Consider the following 26322-nt stretch of genomic DNA (forward strand, 5'->3'; position numbering starts at 1 on the left):
ATGGTTCATTAAACAACAGCTTCTTAGGCTTCCGGATCCTCGGTACACAGTTGCTGCTTATGCTCGGCTGCATGAACCTGTTCTTGTGTCCGGGCTGCAGCATCAGCACGGTGTAGATGAGCTGGTTCTCGGTTCTGCTTGCCGTGTTGCCGATCGAAAGCTGCCTGCTCCTCAGGGGTATATATGACATGTGGCCTACCCATTTCGGAATCGGAGAGAAGCTGCTGTGCACATACTCGGCTGCGACACAACGTCACTACTGGCGCAGCCAATTGCGCCTCTCTCTCTCTCTTTTTTTTTCGCGTATGTGCATAGGGTTGCGCCGGAGCAGTTTTCGGCGTACAGGCAACAGGCGGACGGACGAATCGGCCAGCTATATACAGTTTCACTGTACAGTAAAATCTTGTTAAACCCTACCCGCTTAAACAGCAGTTTCATTTTAAAAGTAAAGTCAAATCCTTGACTCAGCGGTGATTGAACATAATGCATTTTGTAACCGCACAAACCGCACCAGCTTATTGTGTATGCGTCGGTTAACACGTAGTGTTTCCACTTTTTGTCATGCAATCACGGTGGTGCGTCGTCCTCATTGGTCGGCCCATCAGAACAACAAGATCGGAACGGCCTCCAAGGGCCCTGTGCGTTTGCGTGTGAAGCCACATCAACATCAACATCATTTCGGCGTCGCGCAAGCAAGGACTCGTGTCATGCCGAAGCTCGTATAAAAAAACACCCGGTGCTCAACATAGAAGAAAAATTAGACGATGTTCATGCTGTGGAACGTGGCACAAAGAACTCGGCGCTGGCATGCAGCAGGGATCTACCGTTGACTACGGTGTGTGGCATTTGGAATGTGAAGTTGCTTGGCAGCGTTGCTGCGACAGCAAAGAGATGTCGGCTATGAGGTTCGAATTTTCGCCATTGTTGCCTCTGTTGCCGAAGGGTTGCCTAACGACAGTGATGAGGACACGAAAAGCGACAGCACGGGTGATTGAGGCCTGACAGTGGCAGAAGCTGCACATTACATCAGCCTCATGAATGCAATCGTCGCGACGAGAACAGCACCTCGCAATGAAAAAGGTGCCCCGTGACTTCTGCAGTGCTACTGCACTCATGCACGGAGAATATGCAATGCCAATGAGGAATCTGCCATGAGAGTGTTTGCCGAGAAGAGGGAGGGGGCTGGCTGAAAAGCTGGCTCGCAGCTTCAGTAATACCGGTGTCACAAGAATACTTTTTATCGCGATCAAGCCCAATACGGATCGGAATTCTCAACTGCAATTGGCTGCCTCGCGCATCTTGCGCAAATGAGCCAGATATGACTGAGAAATTCGATATGGATCGGGCTTGATTACGATCAAAAGTGTGCCATGTGACACCCGTATAAGTTTGAGGCCGTTGTCATCGCTGCTAGGCCACAGCAGCATCAAACGAAAATAACGAGACTTTTGTCGCATGAAGTAAATAAATAGTGCATGTTTCTGCCCTTTCAACGCACTCTCTCTGAGTTCCGTTTTTGACAAGTGGGCGATCTCATGCTATTTTGGATAAGCAGTACTACCGTTTAGTACGTACTTTTTCCGAGCTTCGGCCAACTACAGCTTACTGTAAGGGTTCACTGTAAGGTTTCGCTGTAACATATTTTCAGAGAAGAATGTCCACCATATAAAACAGGTTAAATTCCGCCCAGCACAGAAGAATTATTAAAGAATTTTTTTGTCACTCAAGAGCAGCACATACCCAGTGGCACATACCCAGTGAACCACGTTGGCATCAGAGGTTCATTGGAGTGGCACATACCCACTGGCACATACCCAGTGACCCAAGCTGGTGTTGAGGTTCATTGCAGAGTGGCACATACCCAGTGACCCAAGTTGGTGTTGAAGAGGTTCATTGAAGAGTGGCACATACCCACTGGCACAAAACCAGTGACCCAAGTTGGTGTTGAAGAGGTTCATTGAAGAGTGGCACATACCCACTGGCACATACCCAGTGACCCAAGTTGGTGTTGAAGAGGTTCATTGAAGAGTGGCATATACCCACTGGCACATACCCAGTGACCCAAGTTGGCATTGAAGAGGTTCATTGAAGAGTGGCACATACCCACTGGCACATACCCAGTGACCCAAGTTGGTGTTGAAGAGGTTCATTGAAGAGTGGCACATACCCACTGGCACAAAACCAGTGACCCAAGTTGGTGTTGAAGAGGTTCATTGAAGAGTGGCACATACCCACTGGCACATACCCAGTGACCCAAGTTGGTGTTGAAGAGGTTCATTGAAGAGTGGCACATACCCACTGGCACATACCCAGTGACCCAAGTTGGTGTTGAAGAGGTTCATTGAAGAGTGGCATATACCCACTGGCACATACCCAGTGACCCAAGTTGGCATTGAAGAGGTTCATTGAAGAGTGGCACATACCCACTGGCACATACTCAGTGACCCAAGTTGGTGTTGAAGAGGTTCATTGAAGAGTGGCACATACCCACTGGCACATACCCAGTGACCCAAGTTGGTGTTGAAGAGGTTCATTGAAGAGTGGCATATACCCACTGGCACATACCCAGTGACCCAAGTTGGTGTTGAAGAGGTTCATTGAAGAGTGGCATATACCCACTGGCACATACCCAGTGACCCAAGTTGGCGTTGAAGAGGTTCATTGAAGAGTGGCACATACCCACTGGCACATACCCAGTGACCCAAGTTGGTGTTGAAGAGGTTCATTGAAGAGTGGCACATACCCAGTGACCCAAGTTGGTGTTGAAGAGGTTCATTGAAGAGTGGCATATACCGACTGGCACATACCCAGTGACCCAAGTTGGTGTTGAAGAGGTTCATTGAAGAGTGGCACATACCCAGTGACCCAAGTTGGTGTTGAAGAGGTTCATTGAAGAGTGGCATATACCCACTGGCACATACCCAGTGACCCAAGTTGGTGTTGAAGAAGTTCATTTAAGAGAGGCACATACACGCTGGCACATACACGCTGGCACATACCCAGTGACCCAAGTTGGTGTTGAAGAGGTTCGTTGAAGAGTGGCACATGCCCACTGGCACAAAGCCAGTGACCTAAGTTGGTATTGAAGAGGTTCATGGAAGAGTGGCATATACCCACTGGCACATACCCAGTGACCCAAGTTGGTGTTGAAGAGGTTCATTGAAGAGTGGCATATACCCACTGACCCAAGTTGGTGTTGAAGTGGCTGTAGCAGTTAGTAGCAGCTACAAGTAGTAGTCCGCCCAAGTGGCAGACTACTCTCCGATTTCGACCTACCAACTACTAGAAGCGATCTGCATGGCTACCTGCTTCACCAGAAACGTCGTGCATCATGAAGACCTAATACAAGCTGAATCAGAACACCTTCGCGTACTGCACCCCAGACGAAAGAGCGGAACGGGTTCTACGACTTAAAGCCATCACCATCGACAACAAGGAGCACGAGGTACTGTGCTCCAGACGATGGCTTGGGCCGCAGTGTGATTTGCGGCATCTCCAACTGGACCGAGATACAATTCAAGCAGAATTACAAGACAACTGCAACTCACCCATTGTGGACTTTCGGTGGCTTGGGAACACCACGACAGTACTCATCACATTCGCTCAGCCCCAAGTGCCAACCTGGATCTACTGCTACAACAGTCGACACAGATGCAACTTATTCTAGAAGAAGTGTGCTATCACTGTGGTGAGCTCGGTGATAGAGCCGACATCTGCGCTAGCCCAACTACCAAATGCAGAGGCTGTGGACTATCAAATCCGCCAAACGACCACACATGCAAACCAACCTGTCGCCTATGCAGCGCGGAACATTTCACGGGTGACGGTCGATGCATGCAAATCTACAGGATCCCCTACACAGTCAAGCGCCAGCAGTGGGAGAATCACCGACCAGTCAAGGCAAACAGACCCAAGCCCCAAGAGCCCGCCAAGCAGGTCACGCTTTATAATAAAAACTTAGAGCGCTAAAAACACAAAGGACGTAGAAGAAGAAACATACACTACACGCGTTCTACGTCCTTCGACATTCTTCTATTTCCTTTGTGTTTTTAGCGCTCGAAGTTTTTATTATAATGCATTACCAACTAGCCCACCTATCCATCCTTTTGCAAGGTCACGCTTCAACACAGCAGCCGAAGGGACCGGCAACGCTCCGGCAGCTGGCAGCGGCAGCCCCGGGACCGCTTGAGCTCCTTTCCATCGCTCAAGTCCACAACTTACCGGAGGCAGTCTCGGACTCCCTCCAGGAGCAAACACGGGCCACCTGCAGTCATCCAGCAGCCCAACCCCCTTCTCCTCTGCGGCAGCCACCTAGGCTACCGCCATCTCCACCCATCAAACAAGAACATCTACAACCGGTGAGTACGCAGGATGAGACTCCCTGTACTCCAGACACACACAAAGCAATCGTAGAACTGACAGCAGTCATCCAACAACTCATACTCCGAGTAAAGGCTCTCAAAAAGCGAACCGCTTCACACATCCCGCCTCCGCCCGCTCTGCAGGTTGCACCTAAGGCGGTACCTCTGGAGATCACACCTTCTAGCGGATCCACAGACAATGCAAAGCTCCGGCCCACAACGAACCCAGGCAGAGGATTGGCAGGCACATCTCAACAGACTCGAGGAAAAATACGAACTCAGTCACACTCACATCAGGGCTCCAGAAGGACATATTAAACGTTCACTCCACACAACTGTCTCACAGGTCGCCCAATAAATTGAGACCTTGTGCAAAACTATAAAAGCCCAGGGAAAACCCCAAGCAGTCGCTGAACTCGTGGCCTCCACGGTGGCACTCACTCCAACTCTAGAACTTTTCCAGCCCAATCATAGCAACCAGCTCGGGTAACGCCACTGTCTGGCAGTGGAACTGTCGCAGGATCACACGTTAGCATACAGTCTTCCAACAATTCCTCACCGCGAGTGATCACCCCGAGCTGATAGCCTTCCAAGAAGGTGGCAAGAACATGCAACTTGCCGGTTTCACTACATACCTATCAGAACAAGTAAAGCCTCAGGTGGCCACTCTTGTCAAACGTAATTTCACTGTTTTCCAACACAATTTGGACCCTACTTTCCCCAAACACGTATTCTTAGAAATATTACCTCGACCCTTGCGCAAAAGTTGCACTAGTCAGTTTGTGCTAAATGTTTGCAGCCCTTCCTGGGCCCATAAAAATGTTTTTGGGCCCCTTTTCCTCAAAGCCCAGCAGCTCGAGCAAGGGCAGTCTCTCATCATCGGTGACTTCAACACGCACCACTTCACTTGGGGCTACTGCTACGACTCTGCTAAAGGCAGACACCTCTGGAATGACTGGCATATACACCAGCTCACCCTGATCATGGACGTCTCCTACCCCACAAACTCAGCTCGGGCCTACACTGAGATACAACACCGAATCTTGTCTTTACGAGCAATAGAGTCGTAGCTGCCTGGTGTCACACTCACATAAATTTTGGAAGCAATCACTTCATGCTCAAGATCATGGTACAAGAGCCCACGAGGCAACATACGCGGCCGACTCGGGTGATTGACTGGGACTCCTTTTGCACGCACAGGAAACAGCAGGCCATACCTCCTGCCATTATTGACATCACAACATGGGCAACCGATATGGTCAAACAAGTGGCTGATGCCACGCAAACCGTTCACTTAGAGGACTCAGCCCCTCACTGCGACTGCTACTATGCTCATCTCTGGGAGCACAAGAAGTCGCTTAAAGCTCTTCTCGCCACTCAAAAATGGGACCACGATATCCGCCGTTGTCTGGTGCGTGCCCACACAAACAGAGAGAACTATGCAAACTCACCCGCCAGAGCTGGCACATCTGTGACCAGATGAACAAGACTCCTAACGTTCGTAACTCGTGGAACCTTCTAAGACATCTACTGGACTCGGATGGAGGCAAGCTCCAAGCACGCCAACAGCTTGAGCGAATCTTCTACCAGTATCCTGGCACGCCAGGTGAACTCAAACAAGAGCTCACTGACGCCTACATATGCCCCGAACCAGCAATCCGCCTCCCCCCCCCCCTATCAGGGCTTGGCCAACCCAGGTCTAGACTCTCCAATCATTTTAGCGGAGATCCATGCAGAACTCAATTGCCTCAAGACCAACTGGGCGGGGCCGACTGCATTTCTAACACGATGCTTAGGAATTTAGACGTCTATATTCACGCCTTCACTCACTACCTTCATGAGTGTTGGGCTAGCGGTACCATCCCGCAGGAATGGAAGTGCGCCAAGCTAGTCTTCATCCCCAAGCCATAAAAACCATCCACCTTGGTCAACCTCCATCCCATCTCTATTGCGTCCTGCGTTGGGAAGTTAATGGAATACGTTACCCAGACCAGACTCCTTCGCTACCTTGAAGAAAACCACCTCCTACCAGACATGATGTTCGACTTCCGTCCTCACTTAGCAGCCCCAGACATCACGCTTCTTCTCCCTCACCAGGCCGTCATGCGTCGCACACTAGACACAAAAGTCATCATCAGCCTCGATGTTGCCAAGGCCTTCTACAACATCCTCCATGAAGTGATTCTTCAACAACTCCAGACTCTCAGTGTCGGACATCGCACGTATGTGTACGTCCGAGACTTCCTCACCGACCACAAAATACAACTCAGAGCCGGCACGGGACATCCCTCCACCATCTCTCCTGGCAACCGTGGCACGCCGCAAAGCTGTGCTCTCACCGCTGCTTTTCAACGTTGCACTGCTAGGCCTGCCCATGCTTGTGGCTGACATCCCCCACCTACACCCCAGTCTTTATGCTGATGATCTCTCTTTGGATCACACATGGCAGTGACGGCCAGATCAAAGAGACTCTACAGACCGCCATCGATCGGGTCGGAGACTATCTTGATACAGTTGGCCTCAGCTGCATGGCGACTAAGTCAGAGTATATCACCATCCCGTCCCCAGGACAACGCCCACCAAAGGTACTTCCTGAGATCAACCTTCAAGTGCAAGGCCACCCCATCCCGCGTACAGATCACATCAGGATTCTGGGCCTACACCTACAGGCAAACAGCAGTAACAATACGTCGCTCCAACGCATTGACCAGTCGGTGGTACAGATCAGACGCCTACTTAAGCGAGTCTCCAACAAGCACCGATGTATGCGAGAGTCCAACCTCTTGCGCCTCGTTCAAGACTTTATCTGCTCCCATATCACCTACTCTGCACCTTACCTATGTCTCACCCGCTCCAAAAGCGAACGGCTAGAGGCGTCACTTCGCTAAGCATATAAGACAGCCCTGGGGCTTTCAATGTCCGCAGCTAGGCGCAAGCTTATGGCTCTCAGCATCTCCAACACTGAGCGAACTGATCGAAGCTAATCTCACCGCCCAATACAAGCAGGTCTCACTCACACACGCTGGCCGAGCAATACTGCAACAAGTTGGGATCTCATGAACAAACGAGAGCAGCCCCCAATTATATTGACCTTACACCAGAATATCGTCAAAGTCTTCACAACCCTCCTATTCCCAAACGGATGCATCCGGAACACCATGCCGAGAGATGGACCAACCGTGCATGTCAATTCGAGAAACGCTGCAGCGGACATCCGGATGTCACATATACAGACGCCTCTTACTACCCCTCAAAGCCAGCGATGGTGGCAGTAGCCCTCACCCTACGCCGTAGCTGGTACACAGCCTGCAGCATTCACAACACTGAAACAGTCACCGCAGCAGAGGAGGTTGCCATTGCGCTGGCGCTAACTGATCCTAATACCAAAGTCGTCATCAGTAACTCTCAACAGGCGATCTGCAATTACGATGCCGGTCGTACCTTTCGTCAGTCATCACACATTCTACTTTCTACTCCCCCCCCCCCTTCCACCCCCAACTTACTCCTTTGGACTCCAGCCCACAAGTTGCTCAGCGGAAACGCCCAGGTGCATACACTTGCTCAAGATCTTGGCTGCCGAGCCGAATGTAGGATCTACCGTCCCGCTTCCCCTCACAGGATTTTCTACTTGCCACTTACACAGAGATCCTCCAGTACTACTGACTCAGAAGATGCACATATCCTGCCGCACAGCCCAACCTAACAAGATGCGAGGCCGTCCAATGGCGCAAACTACAAACAGGCAGCTTCCCGCACCCCCTCTTGTACAGCAGAATCTTTGCCCAACAGATAGCGCCAAGGTGCAAACACTTCTCAGCCCTGGCCACTTTCATACACCAGACGTGGACATGTACACATTACAACGCATACAATACAACGTAAACACCCCAGAGTGCCTCCGAGCATGCCTCCGAGCCAGCAGATCAACGCTGGCTCATCCAGCACACAATGGAGGCCGCAGCATCCCAAGGGATCCCCACCGACCTCCTCTAGGCCAGCACAACCGGTCCCCGGACTAGTCCCCTCTTGGGTGAAATAAAGAGTTCACCACCACTGGCACACAGCAGAACACATGAATTTTCTTCAATATGCAAAGAAATCTTTTGTTAAGCTTGCCACACCTTGGCTGAAACATCTTTTGTGCGTGTATAGATTACAGTGACACTTCACCTTGAATATTTGCCTTTTGACTAGCATGCTTAACCCTGCAAGTTAGGTTTTTCCTATTGCTAACAAAGCCAACACTAGATACATAAAGCACAAAGTGTTCCTTAAATTATTTTGAATGCAATTATTTTTCGCTTGTTAGCTGATACGCGTCAAGATGAACAACACTGCTTGCTGTCAGTAAACTGGGCTCAAAATCTCAAATCAAATGGCAAATTGACCCCCATTAAAGCTGGTGACTGTACGACGAAGCGTTACTGTGACAACCGCGGCACAAATTCTTTTTTTTTTTTAACTTTGAGCTGTACATGTCAGACACACAGTAAGATTATGAGGCACACCGTGGTGGGGTACTCAGGATTAATCTGAACCACCTGGGGTCCTCTAACAGGCACCTTAATCTAAGAGCAGAAGCGACTACAGGTTTCTGTGGGTGTAGCACACTGTATCTTGCTTAATTCATGCCCCATCACGATGGCAAGATGCACAGACGAAAGCAAGTGCCGACACCAGCAGACGACTCATTCATAGGTTTATAAACCAGCTCAGAAAATGATCACCTGCTTTGCAGTTTTGCTTTTGCCTTTTTCCATTGTTTGTCATGCCATGTTTTTCTTTCTTTTTTGACTGCATGACTGTTTCCTTGTCGCTGTCTTATAAAGTCGAACCAGATGTATCGAATGATTGCAAAATAGTTTCAAATAGCCAGAATTCGATATATATGATCACGTATAAAACATGTAAAGAAGTTTTTCAAATTAATCAATTAACCAATCGTGCCGAAGTAAATACTCACTTGAAGCTTCACACAAAGTATTTAGAAAGTACTGCAGCAGTGTAGCCTGGTTCTTATTGGTAGCCACATGCTTAGCCATGGCATCCTCAACATAGTCTAAATGATCACAAGCGATAGGCCGGTGCCCTCTATTGTGCCGCTACTGCGGCACGGAAGGGCCAAAGCAGCTACAGATGAAGCTGGCAGCGGGGCAACATCAGCGCTTGTGGGATCAACCTCGGCAGCCTCTTCGTTTGGCTGCTACTTCTGCTACGATCTCCATGTATGTCAATCGAAGCATTTTGAAACACTATCAATAACAAAGTATTAAGTGGTGTCTGCCATGGCATCGATGAGTGAGCCCAGTGAGCACATGCAGTCACAAGTCTTTGCAGTCGCAAACCACCAGTTCTCGCGAGACGCGGCAGGCGCAAAGTGCGGCACCGAGGAGCAGTCAGTGTGACAAATGCAATGCGTTGTTGACATTGTCGAACTAGCCAAGCCACCATGTGTGTACGCCGCTACGTTCAAACAGCACCCTCGGCGCAATCGATGGGTGCAGCTACAGTGCGCAGCAGTCGGGAACGCCCATTGCGCCACCACTATCTTTGAGGGTGTTGCAGGAAAGCTCACCGCCTGTCAACAGAGCGCACATGGTTTAGGGTGGGAGTTCAATATATTCATTTTACATTTGACCCTGTCTGAAATAAAAAAAATTAAAATGCATGCGATTTTCCAGGTGATATAGAAAGTGTTCGAGATATCCGTGTCGGACATATTGAGGTTTGACTATAGCAGAACTGTCTTGAAGTGTAATTGAACTGTACCACATGCTCCCCTCACTCAATGCCTCTCTGGAGGCCTGTGAGGTATCTTTAAATAAAATAAATAAATAAACAAACCCGTAAAGTTTCAAGTACAGTGCATTTATGGGATATGACAAACTCTTTTGCAGAGTTATTCCACTTCCACACATACATGTGAATGCAGTGCGAGTATGTGTGCAGAAAAAAATAAAGACATTTGAGAATGAATAGACATCAGCATGCACTTTGCCCCTCACAGACCTTCAGTGGTCGCTTCCAAATCAGTGAGCTATTGCATATAGCAGCGCAGTATAATTTTTTTCTCGCCTCATCCAAGCTGCAGTGCTCAAAAGCCTCCTCGACACATGAAAATGGATGGATGGATGCTGCGAGTGTCCCTTTGTAACAGAGCAGTGGGTTGCGTTGCCAAGCTCTTTTTATTATTTTTGCCTAACTTCTTACCTATCGTCTTCATTTTTTTACGGACCGAAAATTCCCAGCATTAAACTATCTGACCCGATATTGCGAACACTGTTTTTGTCACCTCTGTTGCTTGCAGTCTCCTTACTTTTCTGCCACCCAACCTCCAATCACCTCTTACTAATCTCTATTGCCAACATGTGTATTTTACCCCTGCTATCCCTGAACCCAAGGGCTTCAAGGAGGCCAGAGGAGCCTAAACCGACAGTTACGTAGATACCTTCACATACTAATAAAATATGTTCCATTGTTTCCCCAGCTTTAGCACAGCAAGCACAATTCTTCTTCCTTGATGTACCTTGCTTTATAACTACGCGTTCTAAGGCATCAAGATCTTGCTTCAAAAACTAAGAAGCTTCCCTTGGAGTTCTCATAAATTCTTTCTTTCCTGAATACGTTTTTTTCTTCTTAGGCAGTTATTCATGGCGTAATTCCTTTCCATTGCCGCTACCCATAAGATTGCCTCAGCCTCTTTGACTTTGCGTTTGACGTCCTTTATCGGACGATATCTGATATCCAGGCGGATATCCAGATTCCCTTTTCACCCATTCACATATCTGTGCTTGGCGTGGCTCGTGCAATTGAACGCCTACCTCACCACACTAGCCCAGGACCCGATAGTATCAACGCGAAACTGTTAAAAATTACCTGCCAACACACAGCCTTCCTGCTATCTCTCATTTTCCAACAGTCACTCGATATGACATGTGTGCCAGAAGATTGGAGCTCCGCTTATGTAATCCCGGTATTTAAATCTGGTGACAGATTCGTTCCTAATAATTACACGCCAATTTCACTAACATCGATATGTTGCAAGGTACTCGAACACATATTATACACTAACATTATGACTCATCTTAACCAGAACAACTTGCTTCATAACAACCAACATGGCATCCGCAAACATTTATCATGTCAGAGACAGTCATTTGAGTTAATAATGGACCTTCATCAAGCAATTGACTCTTCCCTCTACCTTGACTCCATCTTTATTGATTTCTCTAAAGCCTTTGATCGCGTGCCTCATAAACGCCTGATGATAAAGATACGCAACCTGCAGCTGGATCAACGTACTACGCAGTGGATCAACGCATTTCTAACAAACCGCTTTCAGTCAGTTAAGTTAGAGAGCTTCTTATCAAGACGTACAGGTGTTGCTTCAGGAGTACCCCAGGGTTCAGTGCTGGGTCCACTGCTTTTCTTAATATATATTGTTACGTAAGAAGACGCAGATGAAAAGCTATATACAAGTATATTTACAACGTAATACGCCGCACTTGGCCAAGAGGCAACAGCCCGCGCTAGCCTCCAATCGTTGTCGTCTTCTTCTTACTGCTCGCCTCTTCGTCATCGGTAATACTATTCCGTAGCACTACCCCCGGCGGCAAAAGCGCCGTCCCGGAGCGACTAAAGGCCGGACTCTGAAGCAGTGTAGTAGGCCTTGAGCCTACTGACGTGCACGACATCACTAGATGCCAGAGTAGATGACGAGGTTGAGCTCACAGGAGCAATTTCGTACGTCACAGGCGTCACCTGGCGCAGCACGCGGTAGGGCCCTGTGTATCGCGAAAGGAGCTTTTCTGAAAGTCCGACGTGACGAGACGGCGACCACAGGAGCACGAGTGCACCAGGCGAAAACTGTACGTCACGGTGGCGGGCGTTGTACTGACGCTCCTGCGTGGTTTGCGAGTCCGTCAGTCGAGCACGGGCAAGCTGGCGTGCATGGTCGGCGAGGGCGATGGCGTCGCGCGCATACTCGGTCGTTGAAATCGCAGCAGGAGGAAGTACCGTGTCAAGGGGCAAGGTCGGTTCGCGACCGTAGAGTAGATAAAATGGAGAAAATCCGGCGGTGTCTTGCCGGTAAGAATTATAAGCAAATGTGACGTAAGGAAGGGCAACGTCCCAGTCGTGGTGGTCCTTCGAAACGTACTTGGACAGCATGTCGGTAAGAGTACGGTTTAATCGCTCTGTCAGGCCATTGGTTTGAGGATGGTATGAGGTAGTCAGCTTGTGTTGAATAGAGCAGGAACGCACAATGTCGGCGATAACTTTCGAGAGGAAGTTACGACCACGGTCAGTAAGCAGCTGTCGCGGGGCGCCATGCACTAAGATAATGTCACGCAAGAGAAAGTCCGCGATGTCAGTGGCGCAACTGGTAGGGAGAGCCCGCGTGATAGCGTATCGGGTGGCGTAATCAGTTGCGACGGCTACCCATTTGTTCCCAGAGGATGACGCGGGAAAGGAACCGAGGAGGTCTGATCCAACACGAAAGAACGGTTCCACAGGGACGGTGATCGGCTGGAGATGACCGGAAGGTAGCACCTGAGGTGTTTTCCGACGCTGGCAGGGATCACAGGCAGCAACATAGCGTCGGACGGAGCGAGCGAGACCAGGCAAATAGAAGCGGCAGCGGACGCGGTCGTACGTGCGGGTTACCCCAAGATGTCCTGCAGTGGGTGCATCATGCATCTCAAAGAGCACAGTCTGTCGTAGATGTTTTGGCACGACAAGAAGAAGATCAGGGCCATCAGGGAGGAAGTTCCTTCGGTACAGAATGCCGCCCTGGAGGACATATCGGCAAACGGATGCGTCGGTAGGTGTAGAGCGCAGACGCTCGATGAGTACTCGCAGCGATAGGTCTCGGTTCTGCTCATCGGCGATGTTGGCGAAGGCAGACACAGAGAAAATTCTGTTGGCGGTACTACTGTCGGCGTCGTCAGGCTCGTCTACCGGGTAACGAGACAGGCAGTCAGCGTCTTTGTGTAGTCGGCCAGATTTGTAGGTGACAGTATACGAATATTCTTGGAGGCGTAAGGCCCAGCGACCAAGTCTTCCTGTAGGATCTTTCAGGGAGCATAACCAGCAAAGCGCGTGATGGTCTGTGACAACGGAAAAAGGTCGGCCATATAAGTATGGGCGGAACTTCGCAACCGCCCAAACTAGGGCCAGACACTCACGCTCAGTGATGGAATAGTTGCGCTCCGCGGGCGAGAGGAGCCTGCTGGCGTAAGCGATAACACGGTCGTGGCCACGCTGGGTTGTGCCAGTACTGCGCCAATTCCGTGACCGCTGGCATCAGTACGGACTTCGGTAGGCGCAGAAGGATCGAAATGGGCCAGAACGGGAGGCGTTGTGAGAAGGTCGATTAGAAGCGAGAATGCAGAGGCCTCATTATCGCCCCACTGGAAAGGGGCGTCTTTTTTCAAAAGCTCGGTTAGTGGCCGTGCTATGGCCGCGAAATTTTTCACAAAACGGCGGAAGTACGAGCAAAGGCCGATGAACCTGCGCACATCCTTGACACCCTTCGGAACAGGGAAGTGCGTAACAGCATGGATCTTGCCTGGGTCAGGTTGCACTCCGTTCGCGTCAACGAGATGTCCAAGGACAGTAATCTGGCGACGCCCAAATTGGCACTTCGATGCGTTCAGTTGCAGACCGGCTCGCCGAAAAACATCCAGGACTGCTGGGAGGCGCTCGAGGTACGTAGCGAATGTTGGGGAGAATACTATAACGTCGTCCAAGTAGCACAGGCACGTGGACCACTTGAAACCGTGAAGAAGGGAGTACATCATGCGTTCAAAAGTGACAGGAACGTAACATAGACCGAACGGCATCACTTTGAATTGATAAAGACCGTCGGGTGCTACAAAGGCAGTCTTCTCGTGGTCGAGATCGTCCACGGCAATCTGCCAATAGCCGGAGCGAAGGTCAATAGAGGAGAAATAGCGAGCACCGTGGAGGCAGTCAAGGGCGTCATCAATACGAGGTAGGGGATACACATCCTTTTTGGTAACCCTGTTAAGGTGCCGATAATCCACGCAAAAGCGCCATGAGCCATCCTTCTTTTTTACCAGCACAACAGGTGACGCCCATGGACTACATGACAGTTCAATAATGTTCTTGGCAAGCATTTTGCGAACTTCGGTGTGAATAACTTGACGCTCAGCCGGTGATACTCGATACGGGCGGCGATGAATAGGAGGGGCCTCGCCGGAATTAATGCGATGTTTAACAGCTGTTGTTTGGGCCAAAGGACGATCGTAAAAGTAAAAAAAATATTTTGGTAGGAAATCAGAACGCGGTAGAGCGCACGAGCGTGCTCGGACGGCATGTCGGGTGCAATCATTTTCTGTAAGTTGGCGATGGTACAAGTTGCCGACTGCGATGGTAGAAGAGGATCGGCTGAATTGTTGTCTACTGAAATCGATGCTACAGAGTGATCCTCGAATGAGCAATGTTGGGCCAGAGACATCCCGCGTGGCAGCACTTGTGTCGTCAAGCCAAAATTGACCACTGGCAGGCAGACGCAATTCGCCGTAATAGATAAAACTGTATGAGGTACTGTGATCCCGTGTGTAAGGAGGACGTCTTGCATAGGAGCCGCGATGTAGCGACCGTCGGGGACTGGTGGGGATGGCACGAAGTCAATGTAAGTCAGTGCCGAAGGTGGCAAGCGACCGAAGTCGACGAAACTGAGGCGAGTAGGGTGTTGTTCAGCGGGATCCAGAACAGGCAGGTCGAGGCGGAGAGTACTGGCGGAGCAATCGATGAGAGCAGAATGTGCGGAGAGGAAGTCTAAGCCGAGGATGATGTCGTGGGGACAGTGAACGATGACTGTGAATAGCACGGTAGTGGAGCGATCCGCGAAGGAGACACGGGAGGCGCACATACCAATTACGGGGGCTGTTCCGCCATCGGCGACACGGACAACAGGCGTCGTGGCGGGCGTGATTATTTTCCTCAGCCGGTTACGAAGGTCGGCGCTCATTACCGACAAATGCACCCCAGTGTCTATGAGAGCAGATACAGGAACACCGTCGACTTGCACGTCAAGAAGGTTCAGATGAGTGTGCAACATCAGGAGAGGATTTGGCGGCGTAGGAAGCAATGCAGCGTCACCTCGAGGCGCTGCATCGTCTAGTTTTCCAGCTGGGAGCGGCGTCCGAAGGGAGTCGGCGAATAGGAGCGACGGGGTTGGGTTGGATTGTCGTCGTTGGGGCGAAGGCGAACGAGAATAGGGGCGGTTCGGCGCAGGAGAATCGGTGGCGGCATTATCTGAGCGGGCAGCATAGGGACGAGAAAGGCCACCTGGCGGGCAAGAGTAGGAGCTCCCAACTGGTGAGCTCATCTTTGTGCGTCCGATACCAAACTCGAGGTGTGCCACCGAGGTAAAAGACTACGTTGGCGAGCATGATAGTAGGGTCCCACCGGGTATTGCGGCTGACGTGTTCGTACAGGCTGATCCAGTCCTCGAGGTCTTCCCCATCTTTTGCCGAGAATATGCCAAGATCACGGGGAGCAGGGAGAGTGATGTAGGTCGTCGAAGTGGCAGCAGGTGTCGGAGCCGGCGGGGTCGAGTTGTCGTCGCCGGGAGCTATGATGGAAGGCTCGACGTACCGTCCACTGCGAAGCTCCGTGACGAGGTACAGGGAACGTCCACCTCCACCAGATATGTTACGTAGGAAGACACCGACGAAAAGCTATTTACAAGTATAGTTACAAGGCAATACGCCGCAGTTGGCCAAGAGGCAACAGCCCGCGCTAGCTTCCAATCGTCGTCGTCTTCTTACTGTTCGGCTCTTCGTCATTAGAAATACTATCCCGTAGCAATATTAATGACATCACGTCGAACATAACATCAACAATACAACTATTTGCAGATGACTGTGTAATTTACCGAGTAATATCGAGCTCTTGCGACATCATTGCTCTCCAGATTGATCTTGATGAGCTAACTCATTGGTGCGGCAGGTGGCACATAGTAATTAACGCAGATAAAACTAAACATCTCAAGTTTACTTCTGCTGCTAACACGAGTCCTAATACCTACACATTTAATAATACTATCATTGAAACTGTATCCTGGATCACTCATATTGAACTGATTACTACCAAAGCCTTAAAAAAACTTGGTCTTCTTAAACGCCGACTACACAAACCCAACCAGGATACAAAACTTCACGCATTCAACATGCTAATCAGGCTTGTGATAGAATATGCATCAGTGATCTGGAATCCTCATTAGTATACCTATCTTATTAACATGTTGGAATCTATACAAAACAAGGCTGCTCGATTCATCCTTTCCCATTACTCTCGGTATCAAAGTGTAACAGCACTGAAAATATCGCTCCATCTCCCGCCTCTGGTCATGCACAGAAAATTCAGCCGTTTATCCCTTTTCCATACTCTCTGCCACAGCAACACATCATTTGCAAGTTCACATCTTCTCTCGGCGCTGCACACATCGGCTCGTGTAGATCATATAGAGACTAAACCCATCTTCGCTCGGACAGAACGATACAAATACTCACCTTTGGTCCTGGCTATCGAAGAGTGGAATTCCCTTCCTTCTAGTATTGCGGCTATCACTGGAACATCATAATTTCAAACAGCTCTTTGGTCATACTTAGAAAATTCTAATGTAAAATGATGTGTGTTGTTTTTCTTTTTTTTTTTTGTGCGTGCATGTCTGCCGTAACGTTCCATGAAATGTTAGATGCCATGTTTTGTAACTCCTGAAGGGGCAATTTTTGTTTTGTTTTGTGGGATTCGCTACATGTGCAATTTTTCAGTTCCTGTTCCTAGCCATTTTTTTCCCCTATTAACTTGTACCTGGCTTCTTTACTTGTTTATTTCTGTCTTGAGCCGTTTATAATCTGTGTTGTATATTGTTAAGTTTTCTTTGATAAATCCCCCCCTATGTATAATGCCCGCATTGGGCCTTTAGGGTATTGAAATAAAATAAATAAATGTTGCCATGTTGGTCACTACACCAGTCGCACCACACTGTACTAAAGAAAATCCTAAACAAAAACCTAAACCTAAACAAAATCCTAAACAAAATCCAGAAATGGTGTTCTGACTGGCTTATGCAGCTTAATATTTCAAAATGTAAATGCATGCACATCTCACGTAAACGTTCCACTACCCTTTTCCCGTACTCGCTGAACTCCACGGCGTTATAAGTAACAAACTCATACAGGTACCGGGAGTCGAAATAACTAACAGGCTAACTTGGGTGGACCATATCACGAAACTTTATGCTAACATTTCCAGAACATTTGGTTTCATCCGAAGATCTCTGGCTATGTCCCTTCCATCCATCAGGCAACTAGCATACGAAACATACGTCCGCTCTAAAATGGAGTATGCCTCAGCCATATGGAACCCTCACCAGGTTTACTTGATTTAATCGCTCAAAGCCATTCAGAACCGGGCAGCCCGCTTCATAACTTCCCAGTACTCACCTTGGCACAGCATTACTGACATGAAATTGTCTCTCGAACTCGAACCCCTAGCACTCCACCGGAAATTTGCAATGCTCTGTATTTTTCATAAATTATACTTTAACTTTCCTGCACTGCGCGAGAACTTATTACATGCTCCATTACGCTCATCTCACCGTTTGTTTAACTCCCTTAGCATACAGCGTTTGCATGGTTCTTCCAACGCCTTCAACGAATCCTTCCTCCCCATCGCCATAAAAGAATGGAACAATCTTCCCGAAGCCGTGGTTTTAGAGTCAAATCCCTCCAAATTTAGACAGTTACTATCACACCATTTCAACCCAAAATAGCCACTTTTCCTCACGTTTCCTTTCCCAGCAATCAGACTTGCTTGTGTCATCGCCTATTTTTTCTTCTCTTCCTTTTTGCCACTTACGTTTAGGGTGTTTCACTTTTACGTGTACACTTTTCTTTTAATTTATTGCCACTCAGTTTGAGATATTTTCATTGTCCTGTTTATACCTGATGTTTTCTACAGTTTATTATTTATTTTTCTGTTACCTTTGTTTGCATTCTTTCTTTTTTTTTCTTTTTTTGAGCTGATGTATGGCACTTTCCCATTGCTGTCTCCTCCCCCCCCCCCTTATGTAATGTCCCTGAAGGGACCCTTAAGGGAATAATAAATGATGATGATGATGATGCACACTTGCTGATATGCCTCCTAGTTCTTTTCCTCTACTGTGAGTCAATGTTTTTCCTGTACAAATACCTGACCACTCTCGCAACCCATTTACTTTCTTCCATATTCCTCAGTTGTTTTTCATAATCAATTTTACTGTGAGCTTCCCTCACTTCAAAACTAGTCCAGCCCATACGACCCTGCTTAACTTCATCTGTAGTCTTCCCGTAAGCACCCGATGTGAGGCATCCCACTGACCTTTGGCTGCCATCGAGTCCCGATTGTACCCCTGGACTTCAAGCAAACAACCGCATTTCCAAAAGTAATTCCTCGAACCATTACACCTTTCCACATACCCTGGAGCACCTTACACCTATTGCATCCACCCAGCTCTTGGTTGCGAGTGCCATGGTGCAGAGAAGGAGCCGTCCGTCACCGAACTTACTCCATGCAAATAGGACGGCGAGAGCAAAACCTGCCGGCATGCGCAAGCCATGGATGAGAACCTGTCACCGACATTCTGGAAACTTGAGCAACTGCCTTGGCTGCATCCTGGATGAGATGAGTGGTCAGACCCTATCCCATGCATCTTGCACCGGTCACGTGGTCAACCGCCCAGTACAGAAGTTGTCCATCTTGGAGATGATGTCAACCACTTTCTTAGGGGAAGTGCGAGAGAAGAGGGCAAAGTATGAGCTAGCGCTTGCCAAATAAAGAAGTGTTCGGAAGCTAAGGCCTCGAGTTTTTTATAAGGAGCACATACCCAGTGACCCAAGTTCAACGTTAAACGTCAGCTTGCAAGCCCACTCTTCCGTCTCCTGTGCTATCAATGCTAGCCTAGATGCCGCATTCAGCTAACTCGGCAAGGGCTCGGCCACCTCCTACATCCATGCGTGTTTCCATCGCATTGGAAGCAGTCATGCTACATGCGAACTTGCAACTATTTGCAGCACAGTGCGACTAGAATTGCTTGAAAACATTAGGCGCATGTTTTTACGGTATGCTGAAAGAACTGGATTATTCACCAGAGTGTGAGGTGCATGTCAGATGCAATGTGCAGGCAAATTCTGCGGTGTATAGTAATTAGGTGCTAAATAAAAATTCCTAAACTGTGATGTTCTCCCCATTTTTAGGTGTTCCCGTTTTGAGGCGTTAAATGAAACAAATGTGAACATTTCTGGCTGTTCTGGGAGAACCAAAGGCGACACAAATTATATATTTCAAGAGAACGTGGGCCATATTTGTAATGGATTACGTGCACCAAAAGTTTCAAATGACTGTATTAGTTAGGAAGGTCGTAAATAATCACCAAATAATAGTTTTTCTGTTCTTTAGGGGCATTAACGATGCGCATACTTTGTTTCCCCCATGTGCTGAAGTGGCACCTTGATTATATTTGTATGCAGGCCCTATATGTTAAGACGATCGCAAAAAAACAAACAGCACAAAAGAAGTGGACACCTCTCATTTCCTTCATTCTGTACTTGTTTTTCACATGAAGTATGCACCAATCATCAGCCTTCTGCAAGTCCTTTCAAGTCACATGCTCTGCGTTGCATTCGATAAAAGTTTACCCTTGTAGGGTAACTACATCTTTTGTAAAGAATTACTACGAATATTCCAGAGCATTAAAAACATATTTTATGAAGTGCATGTAAAGTGTACCCGATGATGATGAACTGAACATACCATTCAAGAGTGTCAGTTAATTGCAGGCTTTACGATAAATGGGATGAAAGTGTGCAGGCAGCTTTCGAAATAATTACGGAATTCTCTTTTCATTATTTTCGGGTGCTTAGAGTGTTTGTACGCTGTCTTAGGTGAATTTAGAGTGGCATAGACTCACTGTATTTACTTGATTCTAATGCGCCCTTAATTGCATCGCGCACCTGTTCTCAGTGACCAAAAAAAAAGAAAAACAAAACCGCCCTCAATTGTAACATGCACCCGTTTGCTGTGACTTAAAAAAAGAAAAGTGCTTTACAGTATGGCACACCTCATTCTTCCCTACAGGAATACAACTTCACATCACTTGGAAAAACAATGATTTACTGCCAGTGTGCTGAAGCTGCGATGAATTAAAAAAAGTCGGTTTCGCCCAAAAGGTGAAGCATCGATTGTGATAGCAAATTAGTAGGACAGCTATGCAAAGTAAGGATAGTAGTTTTATTCGCCGTATATGCTTGTAAACATTCGCTTACTGACTAAATTAACATGCATGGTGCCACGCGCATAAGCAAACATGAAGATGTCTCACTCACTGACCGCGGAAACTCGCTATCAAAACGCTGGAGTAAGGAAGTGTGGTAGTAGGAGCGAGCAAATTGAATTTCATGCTGCCTCTTGCTTCAATGTGAACTAAGCAATGAGAACAGAGCACGGTACACCTAGACGCATAGACTCTGTCCCCATCGCAGATCGCTCTCAAGTTAGGGGACGCGCGTGGCCACGCCATATGCAGCAGCCGCCAGAGTAGAACGCTTCTTTTTGCGCCAGTCCCGCACACAAGTTACGGGAACTCCGAACGCCCATGATGTGGCCCGATTCCCTATGTCTCTGCACACGTGATCACTTTCCTTTTAATTGCAGCATCATGATGAACTCGGTGTGTCTTCACAGTTAGCACTTCCATGCTCATAGAGCAAATGCAGAAAATGGGAAGCCGGACTAACCCAAGCACAGGTACCACAGCACATAGAGGAAGCAGCTAGGCTCAAAGCGCGTACGAGGGAATGCTTTTTGGAATGCCAATGGCGATGAGGTAATACAGATTTAGGGCCCTACTCGATTCAACGCGCATGCAATTTTTGGGCCTGTTTTAACGGAAAAAAGGTTTGCATTAGATTCAAGTGAATACTTTAAATACTAATACATTTATTTATTTAATTACACACGCTGCCAATCTTGATTGGGATCGTATAGAAGGATATATACAAAATGGGAAAGAATGTGGAATTGCACATGTCGTGCTTGATATGTGTAGAAATATTTGCCCAAGATCACAGAAAATTGAGTCTATGTCACGGGTCATATGCAAGCATAATTTTAAGGTGTGTGGCTTATTTACAGGCAACTGCTCAAAGGGAATAATTTGTTGAGACTGCTGTGCTTATTCTTCCTTCCTCTGATTATGGTGTGGCACGCCACCAATAATATTGTGCACAAACTTGCTCAGCACGTCATTATTTCGAATGCAGAAGTTGCACGTTACCTTCCGAGTTGAGGAATCGCGTGCAACATCGCCAGGAAGACAAATTAATGCCTCGTGAATGCTTTACCTCTGATGCCTTCAAATGGTTTCACATCACAGTGTAGCATGTGCGTCGCTCACAGTCACTTCACACGGCAGCAACAACAATTCGCACGGGCCCAGCTGCGACAAGTCGGGAGTACTGCGACCATGCAACAGGAATGAAACCGGTGACATGCTCTGCACCACAGTGTTCAAGCTCAAGCTAACCTGATAGCATTGCCCAAGTGACACTGAAAAGCAGCACATACCGAGTGGCACACACCCAGTGAAAAGAAAATGGTAGAAATACCGGCACAGGAAGAGCACGAAAATGACTAAGGGTGAAGCCAGCAGTAAAAGGAGATGGAAACACGACCATCTACCATGGTGCACACTTTGTGCTTCGGGACAATGCTAAGTGCTGCTAACCTGACATGCAAGTGTTTTTCAAAATTTGAGGAGGCTTCCTTATAACAGTTTGAAGCTGTCTAGCTAACACTTTCGTCTAAATTTCGTAGTCTAACAGTTAAACTAACGGGGCAGTAGGATAACTGAAAGTAACTCTGCAGGGTCATCAGTTCTGAGGATCAGTACTAGATGTGCTACCCTGAAAGCAAGAGGTACTTGCCCCCCCCCCCCCCCCTTTTTTTTTTTTCATAGCATTCAGCTATGAAATTGAACACGCACTACAAACGGCCATTCACAAAGTCGAAGAGTACCTGCAAGGAACGGGCCTCAAATGCTCCCCGAGCAAGTGCGAACTACTCCTTTACTGGCCCACGCGCAGAGGCATGCCACCAAAGAGCTACACAGGGCCCCGGGAGTATGAGGAAATCGGACTGTACACCCAAGATGGAAACGCAATCCCCAAAGTAAACAAGATCAAAATCCTCGGAATTATCATTGAGGCCAACGGAGCTAACAATGAAACCGTGAGGAAGATTGAAGGCAAAGTCACCAGCACCACGAGACTCATAAAGAGAATAACCAATAGACATGCGGTCATGAAGGAAGAAAACGTCATTCGACTGATCCACTCATTCATTGTCAGCCACATCGCCTACGTAGCCGCCTACCACAACTGGTACGTCGCGGAAAACAAGATCAACACGCTCATAAGGAAAATGTACAAGATAGCCCTGGGCCTGCCGGAATCGACGAGCACCGAGCTCCTGGCTCAGCTGGGCATATACAACACCCTGGAAGAAATAGCCGAAGCACAACGCATGTCGCAGCTCGAACGCCTGTCGACCACCACGAGGGGGAGGTACATTATGAACACGCTCGGCATAACGTACCACAACCAGCACGGCCAGAAAATGCAAGTCCCCAACAAAATCAGAAACACCATTACGGTGGCAAACATCCCAAGAAACGTGCACCCCGATTAGAACCGAGGTAGAAGAAAGGCAAGAGCCAAGGCTCTGCTCCGTTCATTCGGCAGGGAGAGAAACGCACGCTTTGTCGATGCAGCCTAATATCCGAACGGCCAAAAATACACCGCCGTAGTCTTCGCAGAGTCCAAAATCAGAACCACATGCAGTGTATACACCAAACACTCGGAAATAGCGGAGGAAGTAGCGATTGCGCTCGCCCTCACAGAACAGGAATGCGAAGTCGTACTAAGTGACTCACAAACGGCAGTAAAATAATAACGCGAAAGGTCGAATTTCCAAGGAAGCCCTGTCCATTCTGGCCAAAGCGGGCAGATCCAAAACCGCGAGCTCGAGGATCATATGGTTCCCCGCGCACGTCACCACGGGAGGTGATGTGCTCCCGAACCTAAACGAGACGGCGCACCGGATGGCGCGAGACATGACCCGCCGCGCCGAACAGGGCAACGCCTCTCGCACGATAGCGAACGCTTCTCGAGCAGAACGGGACAGGCTCACCAGATACAGCGACATAACCAGTGCATATCTGAACGTCAGAAGGATACACCCACCGCCGAATCCCAAATTGAACAGGAGGCAGGCCGTCGCCTGGAGACAACTCCAGACGAACACCTTACCTAATCCATTCCGTCTGAAACGTATCTTCCCAGATAAGCATCAGGACGACACGCACAAATTGTGCCAGGAAGGACCAGCAAGATTCAAACACATGCTGTGGGAGTGCAATGTAGTTATAGGAAGGATGGCAGTTACTCCGGAGACCCTGTCGTCGAGGTGGGCCGCCGCTCTGAGCAGCTCAGACCTCAGAATCCAGACGTGGGCAGTCCAGCAAGCCCGTGAGCTGGTGTTGAGGCAGGGCCTTGACGTTCCCCCGTGGAAGACCTGAGCCGAGGTCGCGTTAAACCTTGCCAGACGTACAAGAAAGTTCTACCCATCCATCCATCCATCTATCCATTCAGCTATAACTTGGTAGAAAGTCATTGGCATTTCTGTCCTGAAAAACTTATAGACAGCTGCTCCCTGTTCATCTGGCCCATGTGACTTGCCATTACTCAGGCTGTCTATTGCTGTTTTATAAGGGGCAGGAAGTCAGAGCCCAGAAAATATTGCTGAGCAATGTTACGAATTGTTCCTTGCTAAGGGGGGAACAGCACATGACAAAGCAGCACAAACAAAACCCTTAAATTGTTATACTATCCCCAAATCAAGTAGTTACTTAAATTACATAATTTTTTACAAACAGCTAATTAGTTAATGAATCACAAAAAAAAATTGCTCAAGCTCAGGATGACCACGAATAATATTCATTTGGTCCCAATTGCCTACAGAGTACCACTTTTATGCTCAAGTAAAAAGGGTCACCCCCGAAGGAAGCTACAAAGCCATACTGCCAGGAACATGCTAACCGAGCTAACCAGGAACGCATGTTCCTGGTTAGCTCAGATGGTAGAGCAACTGCCGGAAAGGCGGTTAAGAAAAATGCAGACCCACCACCAGAACAATTCTTTTTTAACGTTTGGGCACTCGAACCACTTTACATACAATCTACAGCGCACACAACACCAAGTGGACATGACGGCCTCTCCCTGAGTTACACGCAAATGCACTGCATTTTGACACCTATATAACAATGACTACCGTGCACTTTGTTCGCTGCAAATAAGGCATTGGTGTTTTTTTTTCCTTTTTCTGTTGGCACGTGTGCACTTCAACCGTGTTCTTCACTCGACCTTCAACTCAGGAGGATTCTCTCAGGTGGATGCCACTTGGTGCAACCAAAGTGTGCCCCTGAACACGTCAGTGTACCTTGATGGCAAGCAACACCAGCTCCACCGCCCGGTCGTCGACAGCCTCCAGTCCGCAGTCCCAAGCAATGACGAACATGCGCCCATGGACAAGAGTCGAGTCAGGAAGGCAGCGCTCTCGAAGACACAAGTCCAAACTGCGTTCGGCTGCAGGCTCACGTGCCGTAGGCACATGCCGGGTAACTGCCACTGGCACAAACCGCTTCTGCACACCAAGGAGGGACAGCAACACAGCTCTCAATAGTCCTACCCAGAGAGCATTGTATAGTCTATATTAACATCCAGGAATATAGCACCTGGAAAAACATGATGCCACTTCGCAACAACAAGCTAAGAAGAGCACATATCATATTCAACAGATTGCATGCACAAACACTTGCAAAACACGTCACTTACACTAAGTGCATAAGAAAACGTGACTACATTTTCCTGAAAGCATACAACCTTCCCATCGAGTTTCCACGCTTTCTGCCAAGCCGCCATCTTGTTTGCACAGCAAAGTTGCCCTCATCATTTTTCTTTTCAGTTGGATGCTGTCCTTGCAAAGCTCTCTCTTTTGCCAGCTTCGCCAGAATTGGAACGGTAGCTGTCTGCTTAGCTGTCTATTTAGCTGTCTAAGGCAAGTATCATAGCTCAGTCAGGGTCAAGTAAGTGTCTGTGAGTGGCAGCTCCACTTGGAGTAAGATTCTGCCCTGACTGCAATAGGTCCACACACCAGGGCATGTCGGCGAGACGATACCTTGACAAATACTGACGCTCCTGCTACTAATATTTGAGGGTGCAGACTAGAGTACTCTATGGCTCCAAGCTTGGCCAGGCCCACCAAAGGAACTCTCAGTGTGCACTTCATCTCATTCAATTTATCCCCTCAGGGCCTTTGGCATAAAAGAGGAGGGCGGGTACAACCCCCCAAACATGTAGAACCAATTTATTCTCAGTCTCCCATTTCATGTGCATTTAAGGGGGGATGAGGGGATCGGAACTAACTTTTTCATTTTTTATCTTAGAGTGATGAAATTTGGCATACAGGTTCGAAATAGCATCAAACAGACAGCTGCAAAGTTTCACAATCATATCTTCAGTAGTTTTTATTTTATCATTATTTATATATTGCTCACATGTTGCTTGCTCGTGGAAAGCCTAGCGTGACAGCAAAATGGGTTATGGGTCTGTAAATGTTTTTAATAGTTACTAAGAAGTATAGTCTAAGTCAAGATTCTCTTAATTTCTTTTTAAATTTCTCTGCTCTTCTTCTAAACGATATAGTATGCACCTTCTCTTTATGTTTAGAATGTATCATGCTCCAATTATTGTGTAATAAAAAAATGGTGAGCCTAAATGGTAAATCTGAGACTGTCTTGACATAAGGCACACTTCACCAATTGCAGCAAAAC

At 48.2% G+C, this 26322-nt stretch overlaps 1 protein-coding gene and 1 pseudogene across 2 annotated transcripts in view; one reads left to right on the forward strand and one right to left on the reverse strand.

Annotated features, from left to right (window-relative positions):
- The window catches only part of LOC126518594 (transcriptional adapter 1-like), a 146042-nt gene that overhangs the window by 49259 nt on the left and 70461 nt on the right, over window positions 1-26322 (reverse strand). For both annotated transcript variants that reach the window (XM_055064925.2, XM_050168368.3), the window contains exon 6: window positions 24930-25133. In XM_055064925.2, the coding sequence (XP_054920900.2) occupies window positions 24930-25133 (204 nt within the window). The remainder of the gene's footprint in view (window positions 1-24929; window positions 25134-26322) is intronic.
- Window positions 6324-8354, forward strand: LOC126518593 (uncharacterized; annotated as a pseudogene).

Source organism: Dermacentor andersoni, chromosome 1, assembly GCF_023375885.2.
Source record: "Dermacentor andersoni chromosome 1, qqDerAnde1_hic_scaffold, whole genome shotgun sequence".
NCBI lineage: Eukaryota > Metazoa > Arthropoda > Arachnida > Ixodida > Ixodidae > Dermacentor > Dermacentor andersoni.